This window comes from Helianthus annuus, chromosome 13 (assembly GCF_002127325.2).
Source record: "Helianthus annuus cultivar XRQ/B chromosome 13, HanXRQr2.0-SUNRISE, whole genome shotgun sequence".
NCBI classification, from domain to species: Eukaryota; Viridiplantae; Streptophyta; class Magnoliopsida; order Asterales; family Asteraceae; genus Helianthus; species Helianthus annuus.
The window spans coordinates 140,584,685-140,608,331 of NC_035445.2; the positions used below are offsets into that span (position 1 = coordinate 140,584,685).

At 38.9% G+C, this 23,647-nt stretch overlaps 2 protein-coding genes across 2 annotated transcripts in view; both read left to right on the forward strand.

The window, feature by feature from the left end:
• Positions 1-17,149, forward strand: part of LOC110899499 (putative disease resistance RPP13-like protein 1) — a 41,095-nt gene extending 23,946 nt beyond the window's left edge. The window contains exons 2-3 of the mRNA XM_035981591.1: positions 16,946-17,033; positions 17,111-17,149. The gene's annotated coding sequence lies outside the window, so the exon portion shown is untranslated. The remainder of the gene's footprint in view (positions 1-16,945; positions 17,034-17,110) is intronic.
• On the forward strand, positions 703-6,899 carry LOC110899501 (pentatricopeptide repeat-containing protein At1g12300, mitochondrial-like). Its single transcript, XM_035982391.1, has 8 exons — positions 703-825; positions 1,274-1,619; positions 5,893-5,987; positions 6,096-6,185; positions 6,323-6,379; positions 6,635-6,683; positions 6,778-6,806; positions 6,894-6,899. Exons 1-8 carry the CDS (start codon positions 703-705, stop codon positions 6,897-6,899), a joined length of 795 nt encoding a protein of 264 aa, XP_035838284.1.
• Positions 17,150-23,647: the final 6,498 nt, after the last annotated feature.

Genomic DNA, 23,647 nt, shown 5'->3' on the forward strand with positions numbered 1-23,647 from the left:
GAAGGGATTAACCCTTCTTGACGAGACCAGTGTGTTAACCCTGCCCGGTTAACCATTGTTTCATCAGTCGGGTAGGGTAGAAAGAAACGGAAACTTGGAATCCATTTTGTGTTTGAAAGATTTGAGTTTGAGAGTTTTGGTGTGGGTTTGAGAGTTGTGAATGTGGTAAAAAAATATGAATTAGGTTGGTTATATATATTGTTTAAAAAAAATTGATTTTTTTTTTTAATAAATTCGACCGTTTATCAACGGTCATATCTCGATCCACGCGCAAAATCAATCGGTGAACCCACAATCAAAACCCACCCCGATTCGGGACCCCGCGGTGATGGCGGCGGTGTTCCCGGTCGGGGAAAGGCCTCACCGATGGCACTCCCCGAGAACGCCCCGTTCACCCTAATGTCGTTAGTTACGTATTCCACAATGATTAAAGGGCTTTTTAAGTTTGGTAATAATGATAATGCCATTGGCTTGCCTAATTAGGCTATTGGATGAAAGAGGCTGTAAGCCTAATATTTATGTATATAATACCATCATTGATAGTCTCTCTGCAAGGACAAAATGATAGATGATGCTTTCAAGCTTTTCAAAGAAATGATATCTGACAAAGGCATTCTACCAAGTGTCATCACATACATCTCTCTGATTCATGGCCTTTGCAACTGAGGTCGTTGGGACGAGGTCTTCAAGCTGCTAAAAGATATGAAGGATGAAAAGATCTCACCTGATACTCAAACCTTTAGCATATTAGTTGATGCATTTTGCAAGGAAGGTAAGGTGAAAGAAGCGGAGGCTGTTATAGACATCATGGTTGAGAGAGGTGAGGTTCCTGACATAGCGACATACAATTCACCGATAGACGGTTGATGTCTGCGAGGTGAAATGATCAAAGCAAGGACACTTTTTGATTCACTTGCTTCTAAAGGTCTTGTCCCTAATGTTGTTACTTATGGCAGTTTATTGAAAAGAATTTGGAAATAGAAGAGGCCATGCATATGTTTCATGAGATAAAAAAGAAAAGGTTTGAAACCTGATATCGTCACTTACAGCAGCATGATACAAGGGTTATTTAGGGTTGGGCGTTGAGGAGATGCACGTAAACTCTTCGATGAGGTGCGAGCACAAGGCCACATTCCAGATGAATGCACTTACGGAATAGTTTTAGATGGCCTTTGCAACAACCGTCAAGTTGACGAGGCGCTCTCTTTGTTTCATTTGGTGGGTGATAGCAAGCTTAATTCTAATATCGTGATTTACAATATTCTTATTGAAGGTACAAACAAGCAAACGTGGGAAGCTTGATATAGCGAAGGCTCTTTTCCATGACCTAGCTTTAAAAGGTGTGCAACCTAGTGCGCGAACATTTAACATAATGATTAGTGGCCTCTGTGGAGAAGGTCAGCTAAAGGAAGCAGAGGACATGTTTCTTAAAATGGATGAGAGTGGCTTCCCACCAGATACTGTTACTTGCAATGTTTTTCTCCAAGGATATATTAAAAACCAGCATTATGATGATGTAGGGATGCTTTTACATGAAATGGATGGAAGAGGTTACTCACTTGATGCTTCTACTTTATCGTTGTTAATACATCAAATTGCAGCTGGTTCATTAGACAGAAGTATGCTTAAGTTGATAGGTAGGCTTGTGCCAAAAGAGTTGATGGACACTCCTTCCTAGATAACAGGCCGAGAGACGAACCTGAATGGTGAGTGTGGGTTATGTTTTTTTTGTGGGATGAGAAATGAAGACTGTATCTATGAAATGTAGGAAGTATGAAATAGGTACCAAGTTTCGATTGGTCTTCATGTGTTTGGTCATTAGGCATATTCTATTTAATGTGTTAAAAACCTTTACGTAATGTAGATTGGAATCGTTGGTCGGATTTTGATTTGTAATGTGGTCGGGTTGGGCCCGTTCCTAGTTGCTTGCTAGGGGGCGTTTTCTAATGAAAGTAGCCGTTCAAAAAAAAAAAAAAAAAAGAAGCAAGTCACATTCGTTGACTTTATATTTTAGTCCCAGTTTATAGTTACCATCGTAAGTATTATGTAATTTTAGTGGATCCATAGAGGTGGGGTTTAGGTTTTTGGGGGTGTCCGTGGGGGTGGGTTGGGTGGTTTAGGTGGTTTAGGCTTTTCCATATTAATGCATATGTGTAGTACAACTTTTTTTTTTTGAAAAAAATGTTTTTTATACATAAAATATAATGATTTTATTAAGAAAAAAATTCAAAAAAAATGGTATGTTTTTAGGCTTTTTTTAGTTTTTTTTCATTTTAACTAGTTTTCTTATCATCCATCCTCATAATTGTTATGTAGACTGTGACATTAGACCTTGTATATGATATTTGTGTTAAGACTTGTATGTTTCTATCTTTTGTTATATTCTTTCACTCTATTCATTAGGCTTAGTTGAATTTCTTTCTCTGCAACAGATAAAATTATTTAATACATTATTTATGTATATAATAATTATAGTGTGTTTCGTTCGATATCGATTCATCTTGATCTATAACATAAGATTTATATTATAGTGTGTGTGCGTGAGGTGCGGGTGTGTGATAAAACCCTAGGTTGGTGGAGTTTATGGGGTGATTTGTAGTCCGCCGCGTTGTACGAGCTCCCGACTAGTACATTATACATAAAGTTTACAACTAACTTGTTTTTGTGTAAAAACAACTCACCATCATAAACCACCCCTAAAAACAACCACCAAAGATAAAAACTAATGGTGTAGCAAAAACATAAAACATCCTAAAAACGGGTTATTGAGGATGCTCTAATAATATAATATGATGTATTTGTAAGAAAAGGATGGGATAATCTTCAACAGGAAAGTGAAACGCCCAAAGGAAGTCATGTGGTACATAAAGTCGCTATCGTTTAATAAATCATCTAGATTAGAATAGAATTCTTGGTATAATGATCCTATGGGCAGCCTCTTTTATATTTCTAACAAAAACACCGGCCGTTAAAAAAATATTGTTATAATAATATTTTATTATAAGGATAAAATACCCTTCAATATCTTCATCTTGCCTCCTTTTTTTATTATTCCAAACCCAAGTTTAATAATTATATAACTATTCTCCAAGTGGGGCAGCCAGCTTCACACACTACTATAAGAACATGTTCTTAAAACACTTACATTTGTTATAGCATATATACATACACATCAATATAAGCTGTTAAAAGAGGTAGAGAGATCATCAGAGAATGTCACAGAAGAAGTTCATAGTCCAGGTGGAGCCCGCGGTAGCGGCGAAAGATGGAATTCCATCAATGGGACCGGTTTACCGGAGTGTGTTTGCTAAACACAGTTTTCCGGCTCCGGTTGACGGTTTGGAATCCTGTTGGGATATTTTCCGGTGAGCGCTTATTTGCACTCTCTCTTAGTCTTAGACTATGTGTAATGGTTTAACTAAAAACTAAAAATTGATTGATGCGTCACTACCTCTTATGTAGGGCTCTCACCAACTTTTTTTTTTTGTTAAAAGTGTGTTATGATCTAATAAAAAAAGATGGGTGATGTGGCTTGATGTGATTGAATAAAAAAAGGTTTCCACTCTTGTTGTGAAGATTAATTTCTTCATTGCAAACATTTGATTGTGAAAGTTGTGAAGGTTTCTATGATGAACATCATCTTGTTGAGATAATAGTAAAAAATTGTTACATGCATGCCCACATGGATCCCTGCTATCTGCTCATGCATGCTCTTTGATCTAGCTGATTATTCCTCTTATGACCATATGCAATGCTCAAAATCAGTCAACATATCAAATTGTTTCCATGTTTTTGACCTTTTTTTTCATTCCTATAGATCACCTTTCTTTTGAATATATATATCAAAAGAAAAAACCATGATGATAAAGATAATTTTTTGTTATGCCTTCAGTCTAAAATATGTTGTTTTAGCATTTAAAATCATATGTTTATGCCAGCTGAATTATATTACAAAGCTACATTCATCTAAATGGCATCTGTAATCAAAGTTGAATCCATAAAGTTTATGGCTTAAACTACAGGATACTCAGAAGTCTTGTCTTTTACAATCCTACTAGGCTGAATTTCTAATCCTGGAAGAAATAAGAACACCTACAATTTGATGGATCTCAAACAACCACCTTACCTAGTTAGTCCCACCTATAAAGCTATTAGTAGGGACTGAGGAGGGTGAGATATTGTAGGCACACATTACCTCTACGGGATAAAGAAGCTGCTTCCTGCGAGGCCTGCGGCACCAAAGACAAATCAAGATATAAAAGTCACAACAGTATACATATGCACGCATCTACGCATAAAAAAGCAGAAAAACATACTTGGTTTAAAATCACATCCAAAAAAATGACTACAAAAGCTAAAGCTCCTAAGACAAGAAAGCTCCCTACAAATCTTTAACTTTAATCCTACGTGTCCACAAACTCCTATCCTCGACCATATCCTCATAAAGGTGTAAGTCTAATAAATCTTTTCTAACTCGCTCCTCCCAAGTTAGTTTCGGTCTGCCTCTACTCCTCCTCCCCTCCACAGTGAGAGTTTCTATTGATCTAACCGTAGCGGTCACTTGTCTCATTCTTACATGCCCAAACCATCTCAATCTTCCCTCCCTTATCTTATCTGAAAATACTAGTCACTTCAAGCTTTCCCAAAAAACCTCATTTCTTATCCTATCAACCTAGTGTGTCCACACATCCACCTTAGCATCCTCATCTTTGCTACCTCCAGCTTACACGCTTGTGTCTTCTTGATGGCCCAACAATCTGTACCATATAACATAGCAGGTTTAACTGCAACCCTATAGAATTTCCCCTTTAATTTAGTTGGGAACCTCTTGTCACACATACCCCAGAAGCTGTTCTCCACATACACCATCCATCCTGGACGCGATGGGCTACGTCACTATCTATCTCCCCGTCATTTTGTACAAACGATCCTATGTACTTGAATTTAGTTACCTCCGGAACCACTTACCCCTCAATGGTGATCTGAGTGTCCTGGTCATCGCCTACACCGCTAAAATCACAGTAAAGATACTCAGTCTTAGTGCCACTAATCCTTAGACCCTTACCCTCTAAAGCTGCACGCCACTCCTCTAACCTTGCATTTAGTCTTTGTTTACTCTCTGCTACTAACACAATATCATCCGCAAAAAGCAAGCACCACGGAATTGTCTCCCGAATCAAATTTGATAACTGATCTATGACACCCGCAAAAAAGAAACGGGCTCAACTCATCTATAATTTGATGGATCTGTTTTTCTTTACTTCTCAATAGTATATATTTGTTCAGGCAAGGGTATTTAATGGGTCATGTTCATGGGTCAAACCTAACACGAACATGAACACCACATGGATTTACGAGGGTGTCATCAACACGACCTATATAGCCGAAATTTATTTTTTATTTATTTATTTTGCGTATTAATACTCTAAAGTTACAAATTTACAGCAAAAATACAAATGTGGATAAAATAATTACTTTTAAACTTTGAACTATACATCTTGATGCTTATTTCTCTTAGGCTTATTTAACTTTTGGCATAAAATACTCAATCTAAGCTTACATTTAAAAAAATAAATATAAACTTATCGTGTTGATCGGAAAACGACCCGTTTAGCTAAAGTGTTCCCTGGTCGACTTAAAACTGAGCCTGACCTGCTACCTTAGACTAAAGCTATGTCCATGAATTTTGTGTTAGCTTCGTGTCATATCAAAAGTTCACACCCCCTAATTGCAGGTAATCTGAATTTGAGAGCAGAGGGTCTATTTGTTGTCCTATAGACTTATTTAATTTTTCAGTTGAGGAAATAACGGAAAACCGCTTTTGTGTAGTTTTGAACAGAAGTATCATAGTGTGTTTGTTAATTTTTCTTTATATCTGTTCTGTTGTGACAGCTTCCAAATTGTCTGTTTGGTACTTTTACAGCTTGTCAGTCGAGAAATACCCCGATAACCCAATGCTTGGTACCCGTGAATTCGTGAATGGAAAGGTGCATTGTTGCTGCTATGGATGACACTTAAACTTTTTTTTTAAATCTCCCTCCCTCTCATTGATTTCGTTTTGACTTGTTATAAAAGAACTCTCGTTAACCCTGCAGCATGGAGCATACAAATGGTTGACTTACAAACAAGTATATGACAAGGTGATACACGTTGGAAATGCTATCCGTTCATGTGGCGTCGAGCCTGTGAGTGACCTGCTGATGACAATTATTATAACATCGTCTATTTGATTTTTTATTTTATCGTTCTTGAATATTGTTTGCTTGACCTTTATGTTAAATTTTTCATATCTTAATTTTTTTTTTTTTTTTTGATGATGTAGGAGGGACGGTGTGGGATTTATGGTGCCAATTGTGCAGAATGGGTTATAAGCATGGAGGTAATATACCCGACGGGTATGGAATTGGTAAAAAAAAATTTCTCGGGTATGGGACGGAATTAGGTGACACCCGGCCCGATTACCCGAAATTATATACCTGTTTATCCAAACCATATACCCAAAAACTTTAACTTTTATTAGTATTTTCTCTTAACTATTGTTTGGTAATGTTTTATTTGTATTTCCTCTTTAACTTAATTAACTTTGCATGGGAACCTAACAGATCATTGTTCTAATATTCACCATTTAATGCAGGCATGTTATGCTCATGGGTTGTATTGTGTACCTTTATATGATACCTTAGGTAAGTACTCATTGTTGTTACTGAATTGGTTTTCACAAGATTGTGTATTTACTTTATTTCTATGTGTTATTTTGTCATGCTGAGGTTACAATAGCTTTTGCAGACGAGAAAAAGATCTGCGAGGTAATTGGTCATGCTCATTATTAAGTAATATGACCAGATATCATTTAACTTTGTTGCTGAATTAATAAACTTTTGTTGATTGTTCAGTTGTAAAAAGTAATTCCCAAGGCTAGAGAACATCTGAAAAGTAAGTTACTCATCATCTCTAATTTAGTAATTTCTTAAACATATATATCATCATCATCATCATCATCATCATCATCATCATCATCATCATCATCATCATCATCATCATCATCATCATCATCATCATCATCATCATCATCATCATCATACTAAGTAAATCTGTAGGTCCCTGTTTCGCGGAGGATTACGAACCTAAACCTTGTTATACAAACCTACTAGCGAGTGCGGAATCCAAGCTAGCAAGCAAACCGAGTTAGTAGCAAGTAGAGAAACAAACACACAAAGATTCACCGATTAACACAACTTGTATTAATGCAATGAGGGTTCGGTTACAAGCTCAATGTTTACAGAAGTGTTCTATAAACTCTCTAAGTGTGTGAGTGAGTTCTGGGCAGAATGCTCTCTAAGCTTCTATCTCTCGGGTGTGTGAAAATGGCAGAACTCCAGAACTAACTCACACTCAACACATGCATGGGTATATATACCCAGCTCAGCATGTCTGCTCGAAGGATTCGACAGATGGTCCGAAGGATCATCTGTCGACCACATGTTACACGAAAGATCAGCATGGACCTCGAAGGATCATCCTTCGAGGTCTAATGGTCGAACCATGGTCGAACCATATCTTTCGATCACCTCGAAGGATCAGGTGTATCCTTCGAGGCTATCCTTCGATCAGAACATCTTTCAAATGTTGTCCAAGTCAAACCGGAGGATGGTTGACTTGGTCAACTTACAGACTACTAAGGACATCGTTTACATACAGACCCAATACAGACAAAGTACAGACACAAGTGCACCAACAAACTCCCCCTTGGCTGTAGCTTTGTCTTTGATCTCTAATCTTTGTCTTGTTCTTCTAAAAGTGTAGACTCGTCTTGAACTTCGACGGTCTTTGGTCTTCAAGTCTTCAAGACTCTGATGTCCTATCATGTCTTCAATGTCGGAGGATCTTCAAAGTCTTCACGTCTTGAAAGTAGAGAGTGTATCAACAAACTACCCGTATCATGTAGGAAGTGTGTTGACAAACTCCCCCTTAACATAAGCTCCCCCTTGAGTTATGCTCGTGAAAAGACTTTATCTTTATGAAGTGAGATCCTTGTGGTGTTGATGATGGCCAGCGGCAACTCGATCATCTTCATCTTTTGAGCGCCTTCTCGTCGTGTCTTCATTCCAAGGCTTGTCATCGACCATGTTCTCCTAGCCTTTAGAATCTGCACATGCAAGAAATCTAAACGCGTAATGAGAACAACTGCTTGGAATAGTATAAACAAATGACACACGAGTGACCATGTCAAAATCAAACACCGTCCGACAGTTTGAAAGTTTAATAAATTTATCAATTTTAAATTCTAACTTTCAAAATCTGCAAATTTTGACCGTTTATGAAGATTTAGTCAGTTCGGTTTTCAGTCAGGTTTCAGGTAACGAAGACTTGAGCTCCAACATCGTACGATCGAAAATAAAACAGAAATAAAATCTTTTTGGCTTTTATAAAGTTTATATTAAAACACGGATTTTAGGCGTGTTTTTGAAATTAAAAGATAACAATTTAAAATCCTTTGAGTGTTATCAAACGACATCACCGCTAATGTCGTGCTGATATGCACCAAACGACGAAACTGTTTAAAAAAAAACAATAAAAGTTAAGCAGTAAATAAATAAATATATACAAACATTCTTTTTGCGAGTTTCGAGGGTAAGAGAATCATATCAGTGTACGGTCATGCCAAAACACTCTTGTTGTTCAGTTAGTTAATATTAAGATAAGCATCCTATAACAATTATCGGTATTGTTGTCCACTTAAGCTCAACTTATCAGATGTAATCATGGCGAGGGGATACGTTAAGGTATGATTTATACTTACCGACCGGTGTTCATCCACATCACGACACATTCCCGTATCAAGGTATGCACGAGTGTTCATCTTACCGGTGAGTATACCGATTATCATCTGTTTGACCGTATAAATTGTGAGATACTCACTTATTTTGATTTGAAAACAAGTCCTTTGTGATATAATCACTTATTGATGAGGAACTTGATTTTCGTATGCATGAGGGCACAGGTGCAAGTCCGTGAACAGGTCAGTACTTCCGTACAGCAGAGAGACGAACTTGACACCCGGATAAATGTGATATTTTATCACTTATTTGATTTGGACATGTGATTGTTTATCACTTATTGAGGTCGAATGCAGTATGTAATATGTACACGTATGTATAGTATCATGGAAGATCTAGACTTGCGTCCCCGTTATTTTTCGGTAAAAGATACAACCATGATACTCAGATGATAAGCAGCATAAAGACCGAATATCTCAGAACCTCGGCAATCTATCAAACGAAATTTCGGTACTAAGACCATATGCCAATGAATGGTTCCCACCTGATCTTCAGTCGATTAAGATTTATATCACCCTGCACACTTTAAAATGATTGTGAGCCTACCGATACATCTTATATAGAGCTGCTTATCGTTTTTCATTTAAGGTTTAAAGAGGTTTGGATAGACCACTGATGTACTATCATTTTCTCTTTTGCTCGCCAGGAAACTCATTTTTGTTTTTCTATTGTTTTTGTGTTTTTGAAATTTTTCGATGTTTTTGGATTTTCAGATTTTGGATTTACTCCCCCTAAAATCAATAAACTAAGATAAATTTAAAAAACACACATAGATATTTACAAAAATGATTTTCCGATGTTGGTGTTACTCTTGTGCTTGACCTTAATGCCGTTTACCAAAATTAAGTTTTATCAGAAAAGATTTAACAAATTTTGGAAAAATTAACAAATTTTGGAAAAAATGAGTTGGCATGTCGGTAAGCGGTGCGGACCATGACAACATTGATGAGTTTCACATTGAAACAATCACGTGTGAGGTGATATCCGAGATCAACGTGTCAGGTCAAAGAGTGCTGTTCGAGTTAATAAAAATCTACAAAGTAGCTTAAATATCGACAAGTATAGGAGAGATTAAGAATTTAAAGGCGTATCCTGCAACTGTTCCGTGCATTGCAAGGAATCTAAGCACTCTCCCAACTGGATATCCACCCGGTGTGGACTTCAAAGTCGAATTTGCAACTACTGAAAAATCTCTTGACAGCAACAAGCTCATAAACCTCCGGGTCCGGCTGGTCTTCCACATTGTACCAGCGAAGGTCTTTGACTTTCTCTTTCAGAAATGGTGTGCGGATGTTCAATCCATGCCAAGGCATCGGCACACATTTCACTTCATTCGTTCCTGAGGACCCGATCAAAAACCAGAATGACCAAATTTTGACACATTCTTCATTTGGTCGAATTTTTGCAACTTCATTCAGCTACATTTTCTTTTTCTTTCCTCTCTCTCCATCAAAGGCAACAATTTCTTCTGTCGCCTGACTTGTGCAAGGACATTCCACTATCAACAATCCTAAGACTATCAATAGTTCCTCCTGGAACTTCCTGCACACTCACTCAGAGATTAGTTGGAGAGGGGGACCCAAGCCATTGTGGTCTTGGGTCTTCCATTTTCATCAATGACAATAACTTCTTGTCTTTGATGGTTTGTAAATTGTGATGGTCCCCCTGATTCAGTAACCGATTTAGGTTTCCATGTCTGTTTTGTTTTATCAGTGTCATTCTTTAAAATTTTAACTTCATTACAGTTTGAAGTTTTTGAATTTGTTGATTTTACAGAAACAGATTGTTTTTGAACCACATCGGTTTTAATTGCTTTTTCAATCCTTTTGACCTGTTGGCGTTTCTGCTTCTTCTCCCTTTCTTTTACAAGTCGGGGATCTTGTTTTGTGGAAGTAGATGGCTTACGGTCAGTCTTGTCACGGGGATCATCAACCTTCCCTTTTTGCTTATGAAGGTAAGGGCAATTTCGAATTATATGCCCAATGGTTCCACACTCAAAACATGATCTTCGTTCAACATACCTCGAAGAATCATGTGTTCTCTTAGCTGATGATGTTGAACCTTGTGAACTCGAGGTACTAGGCTTTGAGCTGTTTTGTTCATTCCTTTTCAAAACAGTAGCTTTCTTGACAAAATCTAAGTTAGATTTATTTTCAAACGTTTCAATTTTGTCCGTTCCCGTCGATTTCACAAAGTTAACATTTTTCTTCTTCTTTTGATTCGGCTTCTTCTGGACTTGAGCCGGTGCTTTACCTTTGGGTTTGGTGTGATTTTGCTGTGTTGGCACTGTTGGCAATTTCTTGTTGCCAAATTGCTTTCGAACTTCAGCCTTTGGGATTGGAGGACACTGTGTAACTGTAACATGTGGTCCTTTCTTCCCCAAAAACTTACTTGTCGAATTTTCAAAGACTTTATCGATTAAGGATTGATTAACGTTCTTAATAGGAAAATCTTTGTCTGAGTAAATTTTATCATCACCAACCAAAGTGTACAGCAAGGTCACACTCTCCGACTCCTTCTCAGACGAGGACTCAGTTGCAACAGTCTTAGCGGGTGTGACAGGGGGATCACATAGAATGTGATTCTCAAGAGGTATGTCCTCATTTTTGACTACCGCATCAGACTTTGCTGGAGCAGCATCATCAGATTCATCATCTGAAGAATCAGCATCCTCAACCTCAACTGGAGGATCCTGTTTCTGTTCAGCAGTTACAGATGTATCTGCTGACACATCCGAATCTGAGGATACTTCTTTCTGGTATCCGAGTCCTGCTGCAAACTCCTTCACATCAAGAGGAACAGATGGTTCGAAGAACACTCTATCCTCCTCATCAGGCATGGCATCATAATTGTGTCTGACTGGTGGTGGACATTTTTTGTATCCTATGCATGTGACATCCCGTTTTTCTTTCTGAACGTCAATGATGTGATCCAACACGTAGCTAGAGCTCAAATAGCTGTCTAGCTTGAGTTGGATTGCCTCACTTTCCGTTTTTACACAGACCATTTCTTTTTGCATTGCCTCAAGACGTGAGATGTACAAATTAATGTCCGTTTGTTTTCTGGAAACCATTTTAGTCAATTCAGTTTTGTCTTTCTTTAATGTCTCAATCATTGACTTAAATTCCTTTTCATGGTTTTCATAAAACATATTGGCTTCTGTGCATTTTGAAAGATCCACAGTCAACTTCTGATTGTGGATGAATGTCACATCATATTTTTCTTGCAAAGCCTCGTGTTTGCTTTGCAATGCACACCACTCAGCATTCAAGGAATCATGTTTGTCTTGCAAGTCAAACAAACTAGCTTGTAAAGCATCATGTTTGGCTTGCAACTCAGACATGTTTGCCTCAAACTCAGCACATTTAGCCTGCAAGCTATCACAGTTATCACAGTTTACAGCAATGGGTTCATCGACACATACCTGACTTGAAGAACTGTCGACATTAGCCATAAAGGCTGAATGGAGAGAAGACGAAGTACAAGCAGCTTGATCCATCAGAACAGATCTTCTTTGAGTTTCTGCTGCAGCTTCTTCCAAAAGTTCATCAATATCAGCATCAACTGAGACACCAGATGTCTCACCCATATTCTCATCGCCTGACCCAGATGAATCTTCATCAACACTTCTGCTGTACCCAGAAGAGTCTTCATCTTCAGACGATTCACCACCACTGGCGGAAGATTCTCCACCACTGGTGTTAACCACATCCTTCACAACTTGAGCAAAGCAAGCTGTACCATTAGGAGCATCACCACCAAACTGGATTGTCCAGTCGCAACCTTCATCCATCTGAACTACAAGTGCCCGGTTGTCTTGATTGTTGACAGGCACTAATGTACGTTCATTATTCCTGTTCTGGTTCTGCTGGTTGCCCTGGTTTCTGAAGGGGTTCTGGTTTCCATGCTGTGCTGGCTTTGCACATTCCCTCTTGAAGTGACCCCGTTCACCACAGTTGAAGCACCTTACTGCTTGTTTATCGAACCCATACTTGGTGTCTCTCTTACTTTCCAAGCTGGTTCTGCCAGTACTTTCCATCCAATCCTTTGCTCTTCTCACAGCACTAGCAAAGGCCCACTTGATATCCATCAAGTCCATCTCTTCTTTATCTATCTGCCGATAGTCTTCCTGTGTCAGATTAATGTTGCCAATCTGACCTTCTATCAATCCACAGTACGCGCTCACTATAGTGTTAAGTAGCTCCATGTGTTCCTTGGCTACTTCTACACTGACTTTTGAGAAGCTTGAAGTGTCGAGCTGTACTGTATTTGGCTTTGATTGTTGACCAGCAGATGATGTTCCTCCATAACATGCACGTTGTTGTTGAGCAGGAGGCGGAGGAGGAGGTGGTTGGATTGGATTTCCAAATATGTCTGTGGTGGGAGGCGGCTTAACAGGAACTTGTATTGGATTGCCAAAACAATCTGTACTTGTGACAAACGCCGTTTGAATTGGAGCATGTGAACCAGTTCTTGCAGACGAAGAGCTGGAAGTTCCATAATACACTTCTGGATTCTGTGGCAATGGAACTCTCTTCGCCTTCAAGGTTTCCTCCTGATCCTTGTTTTCCAAAAGCTGCACGAAGTCGTTAAAAGTTGTAGTTCTCAACGCTCCGTTATACTTAAGGATTTCCAAGAAACTACTCCATTGAGGAGGTAAGGCATCAGCAAACTTCTTCACCACCTCTGCTTGAGTTGTTGTAACTCCAAAATTGTTCAACTCAGTAAGCAGGTGATAGAAACGACTTGTCATGTCTCCCAGAGACTCCTTATCCATGCAAGCGAAGCTGTCAAATTCTTTCTTGAGTAGGTCATGACGCAGCTGACGTGTTGCTTCATTCCCTACTCCTCTTGTTTTCAACCCGTCCCACAACTTCTTAGTTGTCTTGAAGCTGACAAACTGGTGATAAATATCCTTGCTCAAAGCCTGGGTGAGAATGGCGTATGCTTTCTTTTCCAGATCATACGTTTTCTTTTTATCTTCGGGAAGATCAGCAAATGACGCAGTCTCTGAAGCAGCAACCTCTATGGCTTGATCGAAATCTGTGGTGAAACGTATCCACAGTTCCGTATTTTGACCAAGAACATATGTTTTAAACCTCTCAGCCCATCCTGGATATTCATTCAAACTCATCAGTTTTGGGGGTCGATTCAAACTTCCTGTTTCGCTTTCGCTTAATAAGATACTTTGTACACTCGGAGTTTGACCCGTTACTAATGCCCATTGATTTGATGGTAAAGCATTTACTTGTGAAGATGTAGATACTGGAGATTCGGCCCATGATGGTGATAGACTTGTACACGTGTACTTTCCACTATCAGGAGCCGGTGTACCCCACCATGAAGGAGTAACTCCTGAACTTGTATATTTACCACTATCTGGAGCAGGATTCCACCAACTCGGATTCATCTTTGACAAGAAAAATAAATTCTAAGTGAATAATCCGAGAGATCACACAACCGAAGGTTCCTGGTCGAAAGATCTGCAATCACAGAAAGTTGTTAACAATAAACAGATCACAATCGAAAGATATAATCTTGTTCGAAGGATCAGCAGTACTCGAAGGATTACTGTTGACTCTCGAACAATGATCTCGAAAGATTCAAGAACTCGAAGGATTCCCTTTTGAAAGATCCTTATCTTTCGAGTCAAATCCCTATCTTTCGGACACTTATCTTTCGAATAGCTAACTTCCGAAGGATCACACTTGTTCGAATGATCAACAGTGTTCGAAGGATCACTGTTGACTTTCGAGCACTGGCTTCGAAAGACTCAAAATCTCGAAAGATTCACACTTGAAAGATCCTTATCTTTCGAGATAAAACAACTATCTTTCGAAAAGATTCCCTGATCGAAAGATATGTTTCGAACTTCGAAGGACTACTCGAAAGATGTTTATCTATCGAGCTGTCACTGATCGAAGGATGGTCTTTCGATGTCGAAGGATATCTTTCGAAGTCGAAGGATATCTTTCGAATGTGCACTGACACACTGACACAGATGTGACGGGTTGGTGAAAAGGTGATGGGTAGGTAAGTCAACTTTCGGCAGAATGGTATGGCAGGCTGACAACTTTCCCACCAACCAAGATTTTCAAAGGTAATTTACCCAAAAAGGAAAACTTAACCCAGAAACCGGTGACCGGAACCTTAACCGGAATATTTGCCGGAATTCACCAAATCACTCAAAAACAAGTTTTCAAGTTACCCAACCCACTTTAAAACACTCCCGGTTAGTTTAGACACGTTTTTACTCAAAGAAAAAGCAAGAAAACCAGTAAAAACAGGTGCAAAACCAAGTGTTTCAACACACCAAAACTTGTAAAAACCCGGTTTTAAACAAGGTAAAGAGCCAAGCTCTGATACCACTTGTAGGTCCAGTTTCGGGATCCAACCCGTGATTTTCGTGTTCATGTTCAAAGATGGAAGAGATAAGAGAGGATAAACATAACAAACTTTGTATTAATCCGGTAGTAAACATTACAAGTCGGCCCGGTTACATGACAACCGAACTAATACCAAAGAAGTATACATCCGGGGAGAAACCAAGTGGTGATTTCTCCCGGTGAGGTCTCAGACCTCCATTCTCTCTCTAGCACACACTTGTGCTCTCACTCTTATGTTGCAAATGACAAAGTGTTGGTATTTATACTAAAACACAGGTTGCAGGTCGAAGGATCAGACTGACTGGTCGAAACATCATCCTTCGATCAGACAGTCTTCGAAAGATACTCACATACCTCGAATGATATCCTTCGATATCCTTCGAGGTCCATCCTTCGATGGGTATCTTTCGAGCTCATCGAAGGATATTCATAATCCTTCGATGCCTTATCCTTCGACACCAATGACAACACAGCAACTTTGTCTAGCAACACACACACACAGTCAAACCAACAACCCTCTCGTTTGACCACTTCAAACGAGCGGGTCTATACACGTTCGCTTGACCGTTTCACTAACTATTACAAATTCAGCATAAAATAAAACTAATCTATTCGACAAGCATCGGACACAAAATCTGCATCAACAAAATCACCCCAATAGCAAAGCTAAGGTAGCATCTAAGGAGGGTAACCTGTAGGAATAGAGAGGTTGCTTCCAGTGAGACTCCCGGCTCGATAGTAATTTTGCGTTAAGCCTTGGACATAAGACACGTAACACTCAGCAATTAAGACAATGGCCGATAGTGCATGTACTCCCTTGTTTTTCTGCTATCGCCACCACTTGATGCATGATTAACCATCCCCTCTTTTAACGTTATTTTCACGAAATTAGTACCCCCCCCCACACACACACACATATACTTATATGCGCATACCGCAAGCGAGGCATTTCATAAACCTATATATGCATTTTTATAAATACTAATATACAAACATGCATCTCATTCTTCTAGCAATTGTGAGCTTTGGGAAAGTTACCCCTGTACAAAGAGAACAAGTTGAAAAGTTTGGTTTGGCAATTCATTCATGGGATCAGTTCTTGTCATTGGTATGCTAATTTTTTTGTTATTTATTAGTTATCATTTTATTTATTTTTATTAATATGGACTCCTTTAATATATATTTATTTATTTGTCTTTGCTATTTTCACTTTTCAGATGAGTGATGTGTACTTAAATTTTAGTGTTGGTGGTTTTTATCTACTTGTAGGGTGATGATAAAAACTTCAACTTGCCACTAAAGAAGAAAAGCGACATTTGTACCATAATGTACACTAGTGGAATGACTAGTGATCCAAAGGGTGTACGGATTTCCAATAACTGCATGGTAACGCTTATCGCTGGTGTCAATCATCTGCTGGATAGTGCACAAGTATCAGTGAGTTCCCACATTTCTGTGTGATGGAAAATATAGCCTATATGATGTTTTAATACATGTGATCAATAATATTCTTTCAGTTAAACACAAACGACGTCTATCTCTCGTTTCTACCTCTGGCACATATATTTGATCGGCTGATTGAGGAATGTTTTTTCAATCATGGGGCGTCTATAGGATTTTGGCGTGGGGTAAGCTGATTACTAACTGCATAATACTTTATATTCAGTTTTTCAATGGGTTGCATATCGAAGCGATTAATGACATGATGTATCATATATGCAGGATGTTAAAATGCTGAGTGAAGACATAGGGGAGCTGAAACCTACTATTTTCTGTGCTGTTCCTCGAGTTTTGGAAAGAATTTATTCAGGTATTTTTCTGTTAGTCACAAGGTTCTTTTGTATGATACTCATGTTATTGTTAGTAACCGTTTCCATTATTTGTTAGGTTTACAACAGAAAATTTCTGCTGGCGGTTTTATCAAACGCAACTTATTTAATCTGGCGTATTCATAGTAAGCATTTGCAACATGACCTAAGATTAAACATCATTTCCTTTTCTTTTTTAGTTTTGTTTCCAGTCTTATTCATTTGAATTTGCGTGTTGAACTTGTGCAGCAAGTTACGTAATATGAACGCAGGGATAGAACATTCAAAGGCATCTCCTCTTAGTGATAAAATCGTCTTTAGCAAGGTAATATATATGTTTTTCCTTTTTCGCGCTTGTGCCTTTAATAGGCGATTATGTCATGACTCATTTTTTTTTTGCAGGTTAAGCAGGGGCTTGGAGGGCGAGTGCGCATTATTCTATCCGGTGGTGCTCCACTAGCTCCACATGTAGAAGCTTACCTGAAAGTAGTCACATGCTCGCATGTCCTTCAAGGATATGGTACCCCCCCCAATGATGTATTTTGTTATTTTTGTTTACGCGTTTCATCCGATATTGATACATGTAATATCTCCACTTGACCTACAATGTAGGCCTGACAGAAACCTGTGGTGGATCATTTGTCTCGATGCCAAACGAAATGGATATGTTGGGTACAGTGGGCCCACCGATTCCAAATTTGGATGCCCGTTTGGTGTCTGTTCCCGAGATGAATTATGATGCACTTTCAAGCAAACCGCAAGGGGAAGTATGCATAAGAGGGGACGTTCTATTTTCAGGTTACCACAAGCGTGAGGATCTTACAAAAGAAGTGTTAGTCGATGGTTGGTTCCATACAGGTTTGTGTCTCTATATTTGAAGCTAGTAGATTTAGTGTTTAGCGTTTAGGGTTTAAATTATATTATTTTGCTCATAACACATTAATATATCCATTGTATTATGTTAAAGGTGATATTGGTGAGTGGCAACCAGACGGTAGCATGAAAATTATTGACCGCAAGAAAAACATTTTCAAGCTCTCTCAAGGAGAATATGTGGCTGTTGAATATCTAGAGAATGTTTATGGACTTGTTCCCGAAATTGATGCGGTATGCGTTTTAAATTTATGGTATCATTTTAATTGGGCCTGAGCCTGGGTCCGGAAAGCCCGGTCCTAAGAAATCCCCATTTTTCTACCAAAAAAATCTGAGCCTGATTGGGCTTTATCTAAAACTAATATTGTAAAGTTTATAGCACAAATTATAATGTTACTTAAATTTGACAGATGATATTACAAAATATTACCCATTAAGATTAAAAAAAATACCTCTATTTATTTTGTTAATTATAATTTGATAACTATACAATAAGTAGCTGTTTGGACCCGACTTATTGAAAAAAGGACCGGTCTTTTGGGGTTTTAGGCTTTGGGCTTTGGGGGACCGGGTCAAAAAAGTTTTCGGACTGGTGTTGGGGCCAATCCGAGTTGTGTACGCAATATGAAGAAACATTTACTTACTTTTCAGGTGTGGATATATGGGAACAGCTTTGAGTCTTGTCTTGTTGGTGTTGTGAACCCGTATAAACAAGCGATAGAACATTATGCAGAAACTCATAATATTTCTGGGGATTTTGATTCCTTATGTGAAAACCCCAAGATTAAAGAATACATACTGGGAGAGCTCAATAGAATTGGAAAAGAGAAAAAGGTTATTTTTCTTTTTCTTTTAACACTGCAACATTATACCAATGCTTCCATATTTTTTGAAGTGATCTTTAAGAGGTCTTGTCTTGCAGTTAAAAAGTTTTGAATCCGTTAAAACTGTTCATCTTGACCCGGTCCCTTTCGACTTAGAACGTGACCTTCTGACCCCAACGTTCAAGAAGAAGCGACCTCAGATTCTCAAATATTACCAGGTAATATTATTATTGTTGGGTTCGTAGGCTTTAGGGTAGCCGGCCCTAGTTATTAGGCCCACTTAGTTAACTTGTTGACCAAGTAGGAAACCCTAATCTTGTTCTATAAATATCTATTATGTAATTGTAGTCTGTATCATTCTGAAAACAGTTGTGAGCATCTAATAAAAGTAAAACCCTAGTTGCAACCCGTGGACGTAGGTCACCTTGACCGAACCACGTACATTCTCGTGTTCTTTATTTTCTGCTAGTGTGTGTGTGTTTGTTCCGCTTCCGCTCGAGCCTACTCTGATCCGATACCCCTAACAAGTGGTATCAGAGCCAGGTTCAGTAAAATACACGGTTCACACGGTTATCGCAGGAGAAGGAGAGAGCTGGACGAGAGATCTTGATCTGCTGTTGCTGTCGTCGCCGCTGACTTGTTTACGGCCCGTACCTATTCTCTGGTTACGGCTCGTAAGGTCTAGGGTTTGCGCCGTAGGGTTTGCTGTTGCAGATCTGGTGGTTTTGGGGTGTTTGGCGATTAGGGTTTCGGTTCTTGAACCCTGGTTATTCGCTGATTTTACGCTCAGGTTTGCAAGAGAAGTCGTTGGTTCGGGTACTTCGGGTTTCTGGTTTATTGAAAGTTGCTCGGGTTTCGGTTGCTTGGTTCCTTGCGGTTTTTTCTGGTTTTTCTCGTTTGCTATGGCTGAAGACGGGAAGTTCCGAATCGAGAAGTTCAACGGTACTGATTTTGCTTCGTGGAGAATGCAAATAGAGGCGTTGCTTGGTGAATGCGATTTGGATGTGGTACTGGAAGAAAAACCTGCTGGAATGGATAAAGCTGCCGAGGCAATTTGGAACTCAAAGGACAAAAAGGCAAGAGGTAAAATTACATTGGCTTTGACGAGGAGCGTTGCATTTAATATCATGAAAAAAACAACTGCTCGTGATATGTTAGAAGCTCTGTCAAATATGTATGAGAAGCCGTCTGCCGGTAATAGGGTGTTCTTGATGAGGGAACTGTTTAATATGAGGATGAACGAAGGCAGTTCAGTTGCTGATCACATTAACGAGGTCAATTCAATTTTGTCCAGATTAGCAACTGTGGGCATGAAGTTGGATGATGACACTCAGGCTGTGGTTTTGTTATCTTCCTTACCTGATAGTTGGTCAGGATTTGTGACAACGGTCACTGAAACTGCTGGAACTGGAAATTTGAAGTTTGATCGGGTCCGGGATAGTGTTTTGGGTGAAGACGTTCGCCAGAGGAACACTAGTGGAGGATCTACTTCTGGTATGCTCAGTGTTAGCAGGGGAAGAGGTAAAAACAGAAGCAGTGGGAGTCGTGGGAAAAGCTTGTCTAAAGCTGGGAAGAATGTGAGGTGTTGGAACTGTGGTGAAAAGGGGCATGTTAAAAACGAGTGTCCCGAGCCTAAGAATGAGGATGGTAAGCAACATGTAAACAGTGTTGTGTCAGATGAATCTGACGGTGACGTACTGGTTTGCTGTGAAGAGTCTATAGATTCTTGGGCTATGGATTCTGGTTCTTCGTTTCACGCCATGCACAGCGGGGAGACGATGGTGAATCTGAAAAAAGGAGACTTTGGAAAGGTACGATTAGCTAACGGTCATGTTCTTAATGTTACGGGTATGGGAGATGTCAATCTGAAGACTCCACTGAGCACTACATGGAACTTAAAGAATGTCAGGGTAATTCCAGGTTTAACGAAGAAACTTATTTCTGTTAGTCAACTGGATAAACAGGGACTAGATGTTAAGTTTGGTGGTGCGAAGTGGAAGGTGATTGATGGAAATCTTGTTGTTGCCTGTGGGAGGAGACGAGGATCGTTGTATCTAGTTGAGATACCTGTTGAGGGAGTAGCCGTCCATGTACAACAAAAAGTCTGGTTCACTGAATCTAGTAAGCGGAAGAGGGTTCAATTTGCGAACTTGAAACCTGGTGCTTTGGGGATGTCAGTTGAATGTGGTCGGGGGTCTAAGTTTAAGCCAGTCAGGGGATTTGGTGATAGTGGGAGCATGGGTCGTGTTCCGGGTACAATCACAAAGAACCGTTGGGTTTTGAAGACGAAGATTCCGACTGAAGAAAAAAGCTCTCCTGGAAATAGTTTGCAAAATGTGGAGAGTGGTATTAATTCTCGGTGTATCTCTGGAGCTGGTGGATCGTGCAAGCCGGTTGAGATAGAGAGTGGGTCTGATAAGACTGTTGGGTTGGAGCTTATGGGAGCTTCAACTGGTCTCTCAGTTACTTGATGAGAGGTGTGGTTGCAACTAGGTGGCTTGGATGTGAATGAAGTCTTAGCTTGTTCTTGGAACTGGAGGCTGGAAAGACTTGAACGTAAAGATTACTGAAGTTACTGGCGATGGGTTTCTTGGATGCACTTTCTGGACTATGCAAAGCCTCCGAGTGGGAGATTGTTGGGTTCATAGGCTTTAGGGTAGCCGGCCCTAGTTATTAGGCCCACTTAGTTAACTTGTTGACCAAGTAGGAAACCCTAATCTTGTTCTATAAATACCTATTATGTAATTGTAGTCTGTATCATTCTGAAAACAGTTGTGAGCATCTAATAAAAGTATAACCCTAGTTGCAACCCGTGGACGTAGGTCACCTTGACCGAACCACGTAAATTCTCGTGTTCTTTATTTTCTGCTAGTGTGTGTGTGTTTGTTCTGCTTTCGCTCGAGCCTACTCTGATCCAATACCCCTAACAATTATTACTACTACTATCGTTTTAATTTTTGCATTGTGTTCTAATGAATATATCTCTCCTTTTTACAGAATGTAATTGATAACATGTACAAGACTATAAACAAAAGGTGAATCATGACATAGATATGATATCTTCTTCTCTCTGTTTGGCTAACGGTTCATTATCATCTTTAGCGCGATTCTCTATTTGTTTTGAACCCTATATTTTTTTTTTCGTTATGCGATTCTACACTTGTGTTATATGTAATATAATCTTTTAATGTAAAATAAATCTTGTTTTTTTTGTACATAAAATAACTATAGGAAATATTAATTATTGGTGATCTGTCTCTCATTTGTTCAGTGTTATGATAGTTTTTAATAAGTAATACCAAAAAGTAATGTGTGGATTTTATCACATATCAATCATAAAAGCAACAACAAGAACACAAATGTGTTGCATAATCTATGTTTATATTAGAACTTGAGATGTTGCCAAATTTTCACAACCAAACACACAAAAAACAAGTGAAGATAACTTCAAAAAGCTAACTTGAAGTGAAAACAAACATTAGCTCTAATCTATATCATTCAAACCCTATGCTAATCAAAGAGGATGAGAAAGAGGATGAGCACTTCTTTAAAATCCTCTCTTCACTCCTTTCTTCCTCCATTCTTACACACCTTAAATTATAAAATAACCTAAAAATCAAACTTAGAAAACCACTTCCCTTGGTAGCTTCTTGTATGGCTGCATAAATGTTTAAAACCTCGAAAAATATACCTCAAATTAATTCGTCTAATGATCACATCCGTAACCTTTTACGCCAATGTGTAGCTTGAGAGTGAAACTTGTGCGGGTGAAGCAGCATGGATGTAAACAAACTCCATGCTTTTGCCAGCTGGTAATGAGCTAACCCATGTTGGGAAGTCGTATGAACCACTTGGGCTCTTGGTTAGACCCCATAGAGGACCATAGAGCTTGGAGACCGATAGGTTAAGGTTCTTGATCGTTTTCCCTGACTTGTTGGTCACCATAGCTGAGTATCTGTAGTATGTTTTCCCATTCGCTACCCATGAAGTTGTTGGCTTTTGTTCAATGACAACCGGAGCTAACCAAAGTGAAGATAAAATCTTGAATCAGAATTTGTAGCATTTCTTCATAAAAAATACAAATTTTTATTACATATTCAAAATTAGTGAAACATTTTTTTTTAATCTAGAAAGCATTACTTTTACATATTATCCACAAACTGATAAAAAAAGATCTAGAATTTTCATTTATAATATTCAAATAACTAAAGATAAGATCTTGTATAAATTTTGTCAAAAAGATTATAATTCCTAAAAAAATAGTAAATAAAAACAAAACTTTGATCTAAAGGGGTTCAAAATTTACCTGCAAATGGAGTTTCTTTAACTGGATAAGGCTTTGGTTGAGCGGCAATAGGCTTAGCAACATGAACTTCAACTGCAAACAATATCAAACGTGTTTAGTTGAAACAAACCTAAACATTAAACAAAAACATCAAATGCACCAAACTTGAAACATACCCGGAAGCAGTTGGTTGTAACCACCTTGACCACCATGTAGCCTAGCCAAAATACCAAGAAGCGGGGCATTGTTATAGGTAGCAGGCTCGGTCTGCTCATAATTGTCTCTATGGTCAGCAAAATTGTCATAAGCATCAGGCCCACCAACAATGGCACCAGTCAAAAGATTCGGGTCACTCGCTTTTCTACTGAACCACGTTGCATAACCACCTCGGCAGCTAACAAACGACGGATCAACCTTGACCGAAACGATAGATGAACCTCTGTGGTGAACTTGTTGTGGGTAGTTGTTGCCATATCCAACCATGTAACTTGTTGCCCTTGGATTGTCACCAAGAATGTAATCCACCTAACAAAAAGTAAAAAAAAAAAAAAAAAAAAAAACTTTTAGACTATTTTCAATCATAATGACTTAAATTAGTAAAAGGCTAGTTTTCTTACTTGAGATTTGGCGAATG